A 16403-nucleotide genomic window follows, 5' to 3' on the forward strand; every position below is an offset into this window, starting at 1 on the left:
TAGCTCAGTATATAAAGATCTTAGCAGAATAGATTTATATCAGATGGGAACTAGATTATTAGCATGGTTATCATTATACATATTCATGGTTCAGCTGTGGAAAGTTTTAGGCCACGTCTTGCAGCTGAGTCTAAATGAAATGAAGTTTTGTCAAGGAAAAAGGATTCAGGTTCAATATAACTGTGACTATGACAGGTTTTAAAGACAGCAGTATGTCATGTAGAGTCAGAAACTACACATCAGCATGTCTGAAGCATTCCAAACACACACAAGAAATAAAACTCGTAATTCGTAATGATTGTTCAGAAATAGTTTTCCTTCCTCCTGGACTTAGCTCGTAAAGATGGTGATTAGCTTGGCCTGTGTTGTGCAGGTTGGTCAGACTTTGCTTAGTTTTTTCAACAGGGTGGACACAAAAGCTTGTCTCTAGGTTTAATGAAGGACAATGACCCCACCCTGGAGACTGAAGAACCTGAAATAGGAGTGCAGGAAAACAACCTGTTCTACAGCTCTATTAGCATACAGTTACAACTAAAGAGACACAAGTTTGTTTGTTTGTTTTTTAATAAAAATAGATCTTTCGTCATCTACAGGAGTTTTTCCTTGCTGCCATTGCATCCAGCTTGCTCTTTAGGGATCAATTTAAATCTATATACTGTACAGATTTCTGTAAAGTTGCCCTGGACCCATGTCTATTGTTTAAAAGCACTGTATACATAAAATTGAATTAAATTGAACGATTGAGTTTAAAACTCAATCATTTAAAAAAGGGCCTTTAAAAAAGGGTTTTTTTTCTGGGTAGTGTGTTGGGGTCTTGACTGTCTTGCTAAAATGTCATTGATGGACATTAGAACTGATGTTTTACAGATTTTAATTGACAAGGAGGTGGAGGTTTTCAGGACATTATTCTTTTTTGGTGCATACTTCAGTCAAATATGTGTAGTTTGTCTTGTGGGGATTATAAAAGCTTCCCTTACGGAAAGATATTTTGAGAAATAAAGCCATAATTGTTTACAGTAAATAGTAGTATGATTTTGGAGCTAGCCTTCTCTTCCTGCTAGGAGCTGCGCCTGCGCGGTGCGTTAACGCCCGCACCTGAGGATGAGGATTGTGCGCATGCGCGTTTGCAATTGGTTAGTGATCTACAAGCTGCCGGTTTGTTGTTGTTGCTCTTAATAAGCGCGTGATGTCCGCCTCCTCGGCCGAGGCTGTGGCCGGATACCCAAGCGGTAAAATGGCAGATAAGGACGCTGGGCAGGACACGGCACTGGGCAGCGCTTATTCCCCGGTGGACTACATGAGCATCACCAGCTTCCCCCGCTTACCCGAGGACGACGTGATGGCCGGAGAGAGCGGCCTGAAATCCCGCAGAGACGAGGACAATTTCCTGGGTGAACAGGACACAGGTGTGTGTGTGTGTGTGTGTGTGTGTGTGTGTGGTCTACCTGCGATCTTCTTCCTTCACGTGCGCGTATCATGCATGCTTTTTTCATATTTATTTTCTCATCAACCTGAGAATAAACTGTCTCCACATCACACCTAAGACTCGTTAAACCGGATCAGGCTTCGGAAAGGAAACCCTGACATTCCTCATCTTAAATTAGTGCTCATTCCTGAGGAGAGGAAATCTAATCATCTGGAATTAAGGAGGAATTCTGATAAACAGGGAGAGTTTTTATATTTCTGCTTTGACTGAAAACTTCATCTGTAACACATGTCAGCTTTCTGAAATCCTCAAGACATTGATTACTGACAGGTGGAGAAAAAAATGATGATATATTCATAAGGAAATGAACCCAAGGAAAGTTCTTTTGTGAAAACTGACCATTTCACTGACATGTGGGGCAGTTTGTTTGGTAGGGAATTTGGGGTCAATGTTTTTTGTGACAGCTTCCTTGGAATTTGATACAATAAATTTGGGAATTCTGGCACAGCATGTTTTGGAATTTGGGGGAAATCGGGATTCACTGTTTGGGACAGGATGGTATGTATTTCAGGAACAGCATTTGGGAATTTAGGGAAGTTTTTTGGAAATTTTAGATATGTGTTTGGAAATTTGGAACTGTGCATTTGGGGAAAATAGAGATACACCATTTGGGACTGAATGGTAGGGAATTTGGGAACAGTTTTAGGGAATTTAGAGACATTTTGGGGACATTTATTTGGAAATTTGGGGGAAATCAAGATGCACTGTTTGGGAGTTTGGTACAAATTGGTAGGGATTTTGGGAACAGTATTTAGGGATATTATTTGGAAATCTTAGAAATTTGTTTGGAAATGTGGAGTTGTGCATTTGAGGAAATCAAGGTACACTGTTTGGCAGACAGAAAGGTATGGAATATGGGAACAGTATTTGGGAATTTAGAGACATTTTTTAAGGAATTTTAGACATTTGTTTGGAAATATGGGACTGTGCATTTGGGAAAATCAATATGCACAGTTTGGGAGAGAATGGAATTTTGAACAGTATTTGGGAATTAGGTGACATTTTTCTGGGAATTTTAGACATGTGTATTGAAATTTGGGACTGTGCATTTAGGGAAAATCGAGATGCACTGTTTGGGAGTTTGGTACAGATTGGTAGGGATTTTGAGAAGAGTATTTGGGAATTTAGGGCCATATTTTGGGAATTTTAAACATTTGTTTGGAAATTTGCATTTGGGGGAAATTGAGATGCACCGTTTTGGACAGGATGGTAGGGGATTTGGGAACAGTATTTGGGAATTTTGTGATTTTTTTTGGGGGGGAATTTTAGACATGTGTTTGGAAATTTGGGACTGTGCATTTGGGGAAAATTGGGCACAGTATGTTTGGGAATTTTGGGATAGAGTGTTTGGGAAATTAGCACAGCACATCAGGGATGTCCATTTAGGAATTAAATTGTTGACAGCTTGTTTTGAGAATTTAGGACACAATGGTAAGAACTTTCAGTACGGTGAGTTTGAGCATTCAGGACAGCGTATTTGGGGAAGCCGGGAAACCATGCATGGGAAATTGGGGAAGCGTGTTTGGTCCAAATATTTGGGAATTTGGAGTCTGGTTATGGTTTTTACTTCCAACTTCAGAGACTCCTTTTCAAAGTAACTTCTTTGTAGCTCACTTCTTTACGTCATTCATCATAAACACAGTTACAGGGTTTCACTTTTGCAACGTTTTCTATGTGGGTCATGTTTTGAGTTCTAAAAGGACCAATGCAGATTAGAGTCATGGTTGTGTGCTTTATCTGAACCGTACTCAAACTGCGTTTGGTCATTTCACCTTGAAAACTCTTCAGTTATAAACGTGTACAATATAAATATAAACCTGAAGCTTTTTGGGGTCAGCTTCCTGTTTGACTCTGACCACTTCCTCTTGCATGAATGAGCTACGTCAAAGTTAAACTGCCCCTGAGTTCACTCAGGGGTGTACTTCAGTGACCTTTCCTGGGCAGGATGTCTTTTATTTTGAACTGAATCAGGGTTTAAATATTGCTCCATTTTCCTAAGACAATTTGTTTCCCTTTTTCAAATGAAAAAGTGAGATGAAAAAAGAGCTGAAAGTGAGACGTATCATCATTATAAAAGCTCTGAAACCTGATCATCATCATCATCATCTAGTACAGGCTTTGTAAATAACGCTCTTAATGAGCAGGTCATGCTTAATCTTCCATATCAGCAGAATGGTAGGGTATTTGGGAATTTAGGGAATTCTTTTTGGGAATTTGGGACTGTGCATTTGGGGAAAATCAAGATGGACCATTTGGGACAGAATAGTAGGGAATTTGCAAACAGTATTTGGGAATTTAGGGAAGTTTTGGGGGAATTTTAGACATGTGTTTAAAAATTTTAGGCTGTGCATTTGGGGAAAATTGGACACATTATGTTTGGGAATTTTGGGACAGGGTGTTCAGGAAATTAAGGCACAGCACATTATGGTTGTACATTTAGGAAAATTGTTGAAAGCTTGTTTAATAATTTGGGACTCATCATAATCATCATCATACCATACATGCTTTTATAAATATTGCTCTTAATAAGCGGGTCATGAATGATTTTCCATATCAGCAGCTGAGATACGGTATCATCCAGCTCATCTGAACATATTTCACTCACCTACAGAAAACCGACACACGTTTTTAATCGTCTGGTTACGATTTTGTATTAAATCCCTCGTTGGACCCGGCTTGAGCGAGCGCTTTGCCATAAAGTGTATTTACTTTAGTCCTTTACTTTAATCCTATGGCAGTATTTCCATTAGGTGGGGTGACCTTTAACCACTTGTACTGACGCGCTCAGCATCGTCTTGTACTGTGTAAACATCACAGTTGTAGCTTCATCAGATCTGTGTATGCTTAATGAACCAACAACAAATAAGCTGGAAATCATTTATAATATAAATGCATTTCACAAATATTAGTATTATTTTTGTTATTATTATTATGTACAATAGCATTTCCTATTATTACACGATTTTACGATATTAAATTAGGTAGTTTTTCTTCCCAGAGATGGCCATTTATGGAAGGAGTCTCCAGTGTCAGAGGCTGTTGATGTAACTTTAGGACAGAGGAGTGGTTTCACAATTAGTGGCTTCTTTTAAGCATGACAAGCGACATTTTATTTATTTATTTGTTGATTGATTGGTAACTTTTGGCCGGTGAGGGAAGGAGTGTTTATAGCGGCTATAACGTAAGTGGGAACAGGAATTAACTTGTTTCATGAACACTCCACAGAATGAAACACAACAAAAAAATGTTAATGTTTGGAATCTATGTGTAGTTTAAGATGAATAAAACATAAGAAAAAAGAAAAAAAAAATTCAGGGTGGTAAGAGTAACTCTGCTTCATCACACCAACCTGTTATTGATTGTTTTCCTACAATAGCACAACATGCTGTGATTTATTATTCAAGTTATTGTTTGGGTCATGACTTATTTATTTACATGATCAGTCAAAAACGTCTTCATAAGAAATTTCCTCTTAGAGATGACTAGAGAAAGGATCAAGATTGCAAGGATTGTGTTTGGTCTGTCCTCAGACCCGGACCTGTTCCTGAAGTCAGCTCGTCTGCAGCGCTTGGCCTCGTCTGCTTCGGACCTGGCCAGCCGAGATTCGTCTCCTCTGAGAGAGACGACACGAGACCCGCTGGCTCAGGACTGTGCTTGTGCACGCGATGGCCTCACCGTCCTCATCACGGCCTGCCTGACCTTCGCCACCGGGGTCACCATCGCCCTCATCGTGCAGATCTATTTGGGAGAACCACAGGTAGTTAAAAACGCTCCTCAGAGCCTGAGCAGACGAAACAGATACTGATATTCTCAACATTACTCTAGTGTCTAAAGCTAACTAATTAAACAGTATTCACTCGCTCACGGAAACAACAGGTAGAAGTTTTTCTTCCATCCGTCAGCAAAGGGGAACTGAAGAAACGTCGGACCACATTAGATTGGTCAGAGGAACGGTTCCAGTCAGTCTTTTGGATTTTGTCTGGTGTCTAAATTTGTCTTCATTTGAGAAAATCTTTATTTAAATGTTGCTTGCTGCTGTCACTGTATCAGGGTTTAATCTTTCTTTGTATCTCCCGTACTTCTTCGATGCATTTTATGTCCAAAGATGTAGTGTGTCTTGGAACCGATATCCACTGGAGCCTTCTAAACTGTTAGAAGCCTGTATTAGTGTATGAAGCAATCTCATTTGTGTAAGATAATATTACAAAATCCTATCCTGGTTCTAAAATCGACTCCTTGTGTTGACTCAGATCTTTAATCAGGGTGCGGTGGTGACCGATGTGGCTCGCTGCACCTCTCTGGGCTTCGACGTTCTCGGTCAGCAGGGTTCCAGCATAGACGCCGCCATCGCCGCCGCTCTATGCCTGGGCATCATCCACCCCCACACCTCGGGCATCGGCGGGTACGGAGCATCATCCTAGCGCTGTACTGTAATCACTGTGATCAGGATATTAGATCCAAACGTCTTTAGTTCATGGTGAACATCTGTCCCGTTTCTGCCTGTACAGTGGAGGCGTGATGCTGGTCCATGATATTCGGAAAAATGAGAGCCGTGTCATTGACTTCCGTGAAACGGCGCCCTCTGGTCTGCGGGAGGAGATGCTTCAGGATCTACTGCAGAAGGTAAACGAATCGTTTAGTCTGTTTAGAGTTAGACCTCTGTTTAGAGTTTAGAGTTTAGTTCGTTTTTGCTGTTGGATTTGGTTGGGTGTGTTTCCAAAATAACTTTGTCTGAGGAGGTCTGAAAACATGATTGATTGTTAAATTAGTTAAATAAATAATGAGCTATTTCTTTAAATGAATATGCCTTACATTTCTGCAGTACTACAGCTCTGTCCTTTGGTTCAGTTTGGGCATTTTGGTTCTTTGTAGTTTCTGATATCTATGAAAAAACTACTGCAAACTAAACAAATGGCATGATTGATTCAGTTCCTGCAGGTGAGTCGAATCAGCATGGGTGTCGCTAGGCCATTTTTAGGGGGGCTGAGAGTCGGATCAGAGTCGGATCAGAGTCGGATCAGAGTCGGATCAGAGTCGGATCAGAGTCGGATCAGAGTCGGATCAGAGTCGGATCAGAGTCGGATCAGAGCTATTGCTTTCAGACCTGAATGTAATTGCTGTGTTCTCTCACCTTTGTAAAGAATCACACTGAGCAGGAGAACACACAGCTCTGTATATCTGAATTTTGCAACCAAACAAACAGTTAATATGAACAGCTCTGTAGTTGCGTTTCACCACAATGCTGTAAGTTCACATCCTAAGACTGCTGATTTAGATTTCTACCACTGGATCTTGAGAATCTCAACAACACTGACCTAAAAAAAAACTATGTCTTTGGAGGCAATATGGCTGAAAACAACACTGATGATCAGAAATCTAGTGATGGAAAAAGGTAATCATTAAACTCACCCAAGCATAGAGATCACAGCGAAATTATATAATGAGTTTGGTTCAGTTTGGGCATTTTGGTTCTGTTTAGTTGCTCACGAGTCGAGTCTGAGTCGAGTTTGAGTCGAATCGGTGTCGAATAGCTTTCTCACAAGAGAACGAGGATATCTTGCGTTCAGACCTGAATGTGATTGCTGTGTTCTCACCTGTGTAAAGAACCACACTGAGCAGGAGAACACACAGCGCTGTATATCTGAATTTTGAAACCAAATGAATTGTTAAATTTCACCCTAAGTTCTACATCTATCTCTTGATCCAAGAATCTCAATCATCAACCTCCATGCTATCGAAGTTATTCTGAAGATGACTGGGACTGAGGAACACTTTCGAGCGTAATTCAGCCTGAACATCGTTATAATTCTGACTCACTCAGCAGTAAATCTGCTTCTGATAAGCGTGTTTGTGCTGTAGGAGGTGTTAGATAAGCATCTGTGTTTTTCCTTTGTTTGCTCTTTCAGCCTGGTCTCATGGTGGCTGTACCGGGCATGCTCAATGGACTGCATCAAGCTCACCAGCTCTACGGGAAGTAAGTCCTGTTCACCGTTTGATGATCGTCTAAATCCCAAATGGCTTCCTGTTCACTATTTCAGCTCACTACACATCCCTAAGGGTCCTGGAACCTAATTTACACCTTGAGAGTGTAACACCTGAGAAATAAACGAGACAAACAGATTATAATTCCGTCCCTTACGTGTAATTTGGTCGTGATTCAGCGTGAAGCACAAAATGTTAACAAAGACCTTTTGATTGTGTGTATATTAATAATCTGATCAGGAAGTCCTGGAAGGAGGTGATCACCATGGCCGCAGACATCGCCAGGAGCGGCTTCAACGTGACCCATGACCTGGGTGAGCCGTCTGCAGTTCACACTGATTACGTAGATCTGATCAAAAGCATTTTGCTATAATCTATGTATTTGCCCCGTAGCGGACGCTCTCTCTCAAATAAAGCTAGAGAACGTCTCCGAGGCTTTCCGAGAGCTCTTCCTTCCAGACGGTCATCCTGCTCTCTCCGGCCTCTTCATGACACGGCAGGATTTGGCGGCCATTTTGGACAGAGTGGCAGCCAAAGGGATCTCGGAGTTCTACGACGGAAATCTGACACAGGAAATGGCGTCTACGGTACACTGTCTTATAGTAATTGTATGGCACTGGATAAAAAGCTCAGGAGAGAAGGGTGTTTGTCTTGATGTGATGATGTGATGCAATGATTTTGGATGATGTTTTGTCGCTCAGGTTCAGGCCAGTGGAGGCGTTCTGACGGAGGTGGATTTCAGTAACTACACTACCGTCCTCCAGCAGCCCGTACTGAGCCGTTACCAAGGTAAACATCTCTGTGTTTATGATGAACACAGACTACCTTTTTTATATCTATATCTGTTAACCAGTTTTGTTTATAGGGTGCAGAAATATCAAAAGTGTGAAAATGTAATACAAGAAAAAGAAACAAAAACCAGAACGGAGAGCAAGACCTGTTTCAAAACGCTGACACTTCTATAAATAAGAAATAAACGTCGCTTTACGGGAAACGTCATCAGCTCTACGATGACACGTGTTTTTTAAGCTGTAAATGTGGAGTGTTCAGCATGTAGGATATTATACTCTGTCGATGAAGCGCTTTATAAAGAGTTATAAACCTGATTACTCAACTACTATACACTCATTTAACCTGTGTGTGTGTGTGCATGGTTTCTAGGCTATCAGATAATGTCTGCGCCCCCTCCTCATGCCGGAGCTGCCCTCCTCACTGCCCTCAACATCTTGGAAGGTTATAACATCACCAGCCAGACTCAAAGAAGCAGCACTCTCCACTGGATCACTGAGGTACTGCAAGGAAAACACTACACTATATACACTGACCAGGCATAACATTATGACCATATGTCAGGCCTAATATTGTGTTGGTCCACCTTTTGCTGCACTGTGTATTCTGACACCTTTCTATCAGAACCAGCATTAACTTCAACAATTTGAGCAACAGTAGCCCCACGTGCATCAATGAGCCTTGACCACCCATGACCCTGTCGCCGGTTCACCACTGTTCCTTCCTTGGACCACTTTTGATAGATACTGACCACTGCAGACCGGGAACACCCCACAAGAGCTGCAGTTTTGGAGATGCTCTGATCCAGTGGTCTAGCCATCACAATTTGGTCCTTTTGGTCAAACTTGCTCAAATCCTTACACTTGTCCATTTTTCCTGCTTCTAACATCAACTTTGAGGACAAAATGTTCACTTGCTGCCTAATATATCCCACCCACTAACAGGGGCCATGATGAGGAGATACTCAGTCTTATTCACTTCACCTCTCACTGCTCACAGTGTTATACCCGATCGGTGTATATACACACATAAAATAAACCGCATTTATACTGCAACTTTTTGTTCTTAAATTACAATACAAGAAAAATGTATAAATGATGCATAAGTACACATCGCTGGAGTTTTTGTATGTTTTCTATAGCTAGATCTGTTCATTTCGCCATCCAACGTAAAATATAGCTCTTAGCATGTTATTTCTTCTTCTAGCTGTTCTGTCCTGACCTGGTTCTATGTCCATTATAGACTTCAGTAATCACGCTGTTTGTTTGAATGTTTGTTTGTTTTTGTCTTTCTAGACTCTGAAAATCGCCTTGTCTCTGGCCAGCGCTCTCGGAGACCCGGTGTTCGACTCGTCCGTCTCTGAAAGCGTGGCTCGAATGTTAAGGTAAAACAGCTCAACGACACACAGGACGGTAAACATGAGCTGTTGATGGACACGATACAGACAGAAAGAATGGTCAAAAATTCAAATAAACACCCTCCTAAACCTTGTGGAAAGCCTTCCCAGAAGAGTTGAAGCTGTTATAGCTGAAAAGGGCAGGACAACTCCATACTACATGGAGTAAAGGCAGACGTCCCAAAACTTTTGGCAATATAGTGTACATTACAGTACAGTGGAATTCTTTTTTTTGCATTTCCCAGCTGAGGAAGTTGGGGGTCAGAGCGCAGGAGCAGTTATGATGCAGCCCCCCTGGAGCAGAGAGGGCTCTAAGGGCCTTGCTCATTTGCCCAACAGGCATTTTGTCAGTCCTGGGGTTTGAACCCTGACCTTTTGATCAACAACCCAAACCCACTTGTGCTACCACTGGCCCTAAATACATGTTAAATAGATATGAAGAGATTTGCTCATCCAGCTCTTACACTTCAGGAGTCCTGGGATGAGCACAGACACAGGAAAGGGTTAGGGATCACCGCAGCAGCTCTTGGGTAGAAAGCCACAGTGTTGGGGTGAGATGTGGGAATAAACTCTTCTGAGACTGTGAGTGAGTGTGTGTGTTAAACTCAGGTTTGTGTTTGTGTGTTGCAGTAAAAGTCAAGCTGCTCAGTTCCGGCAGATGATCAACGACTCACACTCCTCTCCTCCAGGCCACTACTCGCCCAGTTACGCTCTGGAGGATCACACTGGGGTCAGCCAGGTCATGGTCATGGGGCCTGATGACTTCATCGTCTCCATTATGAGGTAGACGGAATGATGGAATGTAGGGAAAACGTTTGTAACATACACCCAACCTGGTGTGGAGGAAACTAGACTTATGGTATCTCGTTACCATGGCGACCATCCACATTTAGCTGTTTACAGGAACCGGCTCGACTCATGAGACTTTCACGACATCATGTGTAACTATAAGTAGATAAAAAATATCCTCACTTTATTAATAAATTAAAAACAGCAACATTTAAAAATTAGTTCAAAACATCCTGTTCTAGGAAAATAATCTTCTTCTCAGCACCCTATGCTGTTATTTTTTATTTTATTACTGTTTGTGAGAAAGTTAGAATGTTCTTGTTTGTTTGTTAGTTCTATGAATCAGCCTTTCGGCAGCCGCATCATGACGCCGTCTGGAATCCTCCTGAACAGCCAGATTCTGGACTTTTCCTGGCCTAACAAGAGCCAGAGTTCCATCCCTCCCAATCCGGTACTTAGTATTCACTTCCTGTTTGGCTGATTGATTATTTATTTATAATTGTACATATTTTAATCATTTACCCGCTGTGTGAATCATCATTAAGCTAAATCTGTAGAATTAAATCTTATTATTATTATTATTATTATTATTATTATTATTATTATTATTATTATTATATTAGTATTATTGCTGTTTTTAGCCACCAGTTTTAGTTTTCTTCATTAACGTGGTTGTGTTCCTTCTCATCTCCAGCATAACAGCGTTCAGCCCGGCAAGAGGCCACTCTCATTCCTCATGCCCACCGCCGTCAGACCCTCGCTGGGTGTCTGTGGTACTTACGTGGCTCTCGGATCCTCAAACGGTGACCGGGCGCTCAGCGGCATCACACAGGTTCACACTATACACTTTATTCCGCTGTTTGTGCTCGAAGCTTCTGAAAAGAAGCCTGCAAAAGGAAACACTGATTAAATAATAATGATGATGATGATGATGATAATAATAATAATAATAATAATAATAATAATAATAATAATGATGATAATAATAATAATAATAATAAACAAAAAAACAGCATGAGTAATTTATCAAATGCAGAAAAAATTATTCTGTAAAATATACTGTAAACAAAATTACAGGTTCAATTAAATATAATTTTGTTTCTATTTTTTCTTCTTGATTTATTATTACTATTATTATTATTATTATCCAATTTACAATGGTTGGCTTGAATAAATATGCAATAAATAATGTTAATTGTTATTTTAATGAAGAAATAAATTATAAATTAAAATAATAATTCCCTCCTAAATTTGCTTTTGTCATGTTTTTTTCTTCAGAACATGCAATAACATATAAATTATATTCAATTAAATTACTAAATAATTTTAATTAAATAAATGTAAAATTTAAAAAATATTTTTGTTAATCCCAAAATATGAGAAAATATTATTTTCTTGGAATAGGGGCTCACTTTTTATTTTTAAATTAATAAATCTGAAAAAAAAATGTAGAGATTTTTAAAAATTATTAGACTTTGGAGATACAATGTGTGTAATGTTATTTATTATTATTATTATTATTATTATTATTATTATTATTATTGTGTTATTAACACTGTAAGAATGGTTAACTGTTCTAAGCCCAATTAATTTTGACTATATCATTATCTTGGTATCTCTGTGTGGTTTCTGCAGGTTTTGATGAACATCTTGTCACTGCATAAGAATCTGAGCGACAGTCTGACCATCGGCAGGCTTCACCCTCAGCTCCAGCCCAACACACTCCTGGTGGATGGTGAGATCTGACCCTTGTTATGGAGAAGCATGGGCGTGTCTAGCATGAGAGCTAGCCTAGATCATTAAGATCTGTATTCTGTACATCACAGTCAAATAAATTCTGTCATTTTTCCCCCTCTCCAGCGGAGTTTCCAAGTGCAGATGTGGAGACGCTGGAGCAGAAAGGCCACAATGTTCAAAGGGTAGAGGTCATATCGCTGGTGGAGGGCACCAGGAGAACCAACGACATCATCATCGGAGTGAAGGACCCTCGCAGTGTCGACGCCTCTGCGCTCACCATGTTCACGTCCATGCCCTAATAACCCCGCCCCCACCACGCTGCTCGACTGTGTGTGCAATAACGCAAGCGTAGACTGAATGTACACTACTGACACTTGGAGAAAAGACTTTAAGCCTTGTGAGGGTACTGAATAAAACGCATCTCTCTCTCTCTCTCTCTCACACACACACACACACACACACACACACACACAGCATGCTCAGACCTACAGGTCACTAAACTACACATCGTTCAGGCTGCCTAAGCTTCAGCTCAGACCTGGTGTTAACTTTCGCCTGTCGTGCGACATGCTCTGATCAAAGGTCCGGTTGTCATGGAGATGGAGATGTGATTGGATCACAGCCAATTTTTAACAAATAACCTGGAAGAAATGTAGAACGTGATTTAAAAAAAAAAAATAACACTGACGTAAGAAGGCGTGGCTTATACTCTACAGGCCGTTGTAGTTCTGTGGGCGGAGCTTCGTGAACTCATCACACATTGAACCCACCTGATCTAAGACTACTCTTATGTACTGCACCTTTAAAACCATGTTTAACCAGATGGATGCTATAGAAACAATAAGGCATCAGTTCTGTCAAACTTAATCAACACTTTCTGACCAATCAGAGTCCAGAATTCTTCTAATCCACTTTTAATCAAATCTTAAATATAAAAAAAGGAATTAAACGTTGATACCAGGTCTGAACAGGCTCTCGGAGAACACGCTTTTAACACTAAAACTCTTTGGAGTTTTTTCCCTGTTAAGGAAACAAAGGACCGTTCAGGGGGAGGAGCTTAAGTTCAATACAATCAGCCAATCACGTCGTTTCCATGTGACATAAGTTCTAATGTATTTCTCTACTGCAACATGAGTGAAATGATATAATGACAAAAAATGTCGTCTGTGTTTTGATTTTTATGTTTGTTTCATGTAAAAAAAAAAATGTTTTCTTATTACTAAAAAAAACACTTTTTGGAGATTTGTAAATGTTCTTAGTCAGAATAGGTGTCTTTTTAGTTACGGTACATTTTTTCCCTTCTAACATAAGCTGACTAAATGAATAATGTTATCAGGATACACTGCTAGTAGCTGTTACAACTCTACGCGTACTGGAAGCATGATTTGTACTGCGCATGTGCGGAACTGCATCTAGTTCTTGTAGTTACACTGTTTAAGGCCACAATTGGCTCATTGGTAGGCTTCTCGCCTACCACCCGGAAGGCCGGGGTTCGATTCCCAGTTAGTGCCTAAACCCCAGCAGCTGACAGAAAGATCAACAACTGTGGTTATAACACAACTAATGATATCATTTCGCACATGCGCAGTACAAATCGTGCTTCTGGTACAGATAGACAGTAACAACATTAGCAAGTTAAATTGCTAGCAATGTTAGCTTGCTAATTTGTTAATAACATGAGCAAGCTACATTGCTAATAATCTTAGTTAGCCTAAATCGTGTTTCCGGTTCAGATCGATTAACATTAGACGGTATCTTTAGTAAGTTAAATTGCTAGTAATGTTAGCTCACTAATTTGTTAATAACATCAGGTAGCTGCATTGCTAATAATCTCACCCAGCCTAATTAGCTACGCTGGCTAGCTACGTTGTTAGCAACATTAGCAAATTAAATGTTAAAGAGCTTAATTGTTAGAAACATTAGCTAGCGAAGTTGTTTTTATTAACGTTAGCTATATTTTAATAATGTTAGCTAGCTAATTAGTTTTTTTTTAATGTTCCTGGCTAACGTTGCTACATCATTATTAAAACCAGTTTGTTATGTGAAGAAGTTTTAGTGACGTCATATGACTACAACTGCGAATTCGTGAAGTATTTACCTTAAGCTCCGCCCCTAGAGCCACCGATCACACTATTAGTGCATTATTAGTTTGTGTTTTGTTTGGGTTTTATTTCTCTTACATGTGATTTAAGGATAAATGAAATGCTTTACGTTTATATTCCGTAAAATGAACTGGAATAAAGCTGTGGAAGATATTTATTAAGATTTACTGGAAATGATTTAATGTGATGTGTGATTTTTGAGTCTAAATGAGTTGGATGTGCATTTTTGCGGAGATGTTTATGGACACCGTCTTTCTTCTTTTGGTGAATCTTATTTATCGATGGTTTTAAAGTCTTCTTGTTGTCGTGCTCTTATTATTTGATGGCTTTGTGTTTACGTGACTGAAGTAGAAGCTTCCTTAATGAGAGCTGATTTTATTTAAACATGCCGTATTTAAAGAAGAATCTGTTTCTCTTTTTTCTTCTTTGTGGATTTTAGTGTTTTATTTATTCATTCTGTGTAGCATAATGTTTTCTATTGCACTATTTCTTTCTTTCTCTTTTCTTTTGCTTCTCTTAATATTTAAATATCGTGTTATTTGGAAAGACGGGTCACATTTTCGTCTGATTTTTCACTGCTTCAGAGCTGGTTTTAGGACTAAATGAATGTTCGTGATGCAATCACAATGCCTTGAATTCTTACTTCTGGCACAAAATAGTTCGAGTTGTGTATGAAGTTGTGTAGAATTACTAATTTACTCAGATTTTAATCAGGCTACATGAAGTTAAGTTGAAGTGACTGCTGTAGAGACTACTACATCTAGGCATCTTATACTCCAAGGCATGATCATCGTCTGCTATTCTGTTGTGTTTTTTATGTATTTTCATTTTAGTTTAGTTTAGTTTAGTTGTTTAAATGGCTGTGAAGTTCAAATTTCTTCATTTTATTTTTTAAAGATGCAATGAAATAAACTCCAACAATGCAGTAACTTCTTTTCAGTCCAGCACTTCTTTTTTCAGTGTGTAGAGAGTTGTCATAATTGAGATCAAAAAATAATTTCCATATGTTTACATTTTTTAAAAAATGTCATAAAAGTGGTCCAGTTCTCCACAAATTTCTAATTTTGCAAAGATACAAAAGCCAAACTATTTTTTGAAGTTTTGAACATGTGATTATTCACTTTCTGATCTAAAAGATTATTTATTTTTAATCATTAGCTTAATCTTGGCAAATATAGTGGATGAAAAAGTACTGCAGTAGATTAATAAATGTCTGTGAAATGTGACAAATTCAAGTAAAAAACAAATAGAAAGGTTTTAAGAGGGGAAAAAAGGAAACAAAAACATACAATAGCCTAATTGTGTAAGTATGCACACACCTACGTCCTCATTAATACTACATTAAAGCAGAGTACTGATCAGCTTATCATGTCTCGATTTGGTACACAGCCCTCTTCAAGTCACTCCATAGGTTTTCTACAGGAATTAGAGCCAGGATTTGACTGGACCATCTTTTCTGACTATCAGGATCATCTTTTTCCCAAGCTCTTCCTTTGTTGACTTGGATTTGAGCTTTCAGTCGATATTATGCAAGAAGGTGAAACTACTTCAAATTCAGCATAATACTAGATTCATGACAGCCCCTGTCCAAGGTGAAAAGAAGCAGCTCCACAGTATGATGCTGCCACCACCATGCTCTTCACCATGGGTATCGTGTTCTTTAGGTGATAAGCTGTTGATTTTGATGTTTTTGTTCACCTGCAGAAAGTACACTGTATTGGGAAAAGTTGAATTCAGGTGTTGTTTTTCAGGGGTTGGGCTCGGCCCCTTAGTTCCAGTGAAAGGAACTCTTAATGCTTCAGCTTCATACCAAGACATTTTGCGGATGACCCCTTCCTGTTCCAACATGACTGCACACCAGTGCACAAATCAAGGTCCATAAAGACATGGATGAGTGAGTTTGAGTCCTGACTTCAACCCCATAGAACACCTCTGGGATGAATTAGAGCGGAGACTGCAAGGGGTCATCCCCAAACTGTTCCCACAAAGTTGGGAGCATGAAATTGTCCAAAATGTCTTGGTATGAAGCTGAAGCATTAAGAGTTCCTTTCACTGGACCAAAGGGGCCGAGCCCAACCCCTGAAAAACAACACCTGAATTCAACTTTTGCCAATGTAGTGTA

The 16403-nt window shown here is 39.6% G+C and overlaps 1 protein-coding gene across 1 annotated transcript; it reads left to right on the top strand.

Annotated features, from left to right (window-relative positions):
• The first annotated feature begins 1107 nt into the window (after window positions 1–1107).
• Window positions 1108–15210, top strand: LOC131366227 (glutathione hydrolase 7). The gene is made up of 15 exons (XM_058410493.1): window positions 1108–1406; window positions 5017–5243; window positions 5737–5888; window positions 5995–6109; window positions 7393–7460; window positions 7709–7782; window positions 7862–8055; window positions 8170–8257; window positions 8630–8757; window positions 9553–9641; window positions 10284–10436; window positions 10776–10893; window positions 11137–11274; window positions 12078–12177; window positions 12303–15210. The coding sequence occupies exons 1-15, from the start codon at window positions 1187–1189 to the stop codon at window positions 12476–12478; spliced, it is 2040 nt and encodes a 679-aa protein (XP_058266476.1). The 5' UTR covers window positions 1108–1186; the 3' UTR covers window positions 12479–15210.
• Window positions 15211–16403: the final 1193 nt, after the last annotated feature.

The sequence above is a fragment of the Hemibagrus wyckioides genome, linkage group LG15 (genome assembly GCF_019097595.1).
Source record: "Hemibagrus wyckioides isolate EC202008001 linkage group LG15, SWU_Hwy_1.0, whole genome shotgun sequence".
Lineage (NCBI taxonomy): Eukaryota > Metazoa > Chordata > Actinopteri > Siluriformes > Bagridae > Hemibagrus > Hemibagrus wyckioides.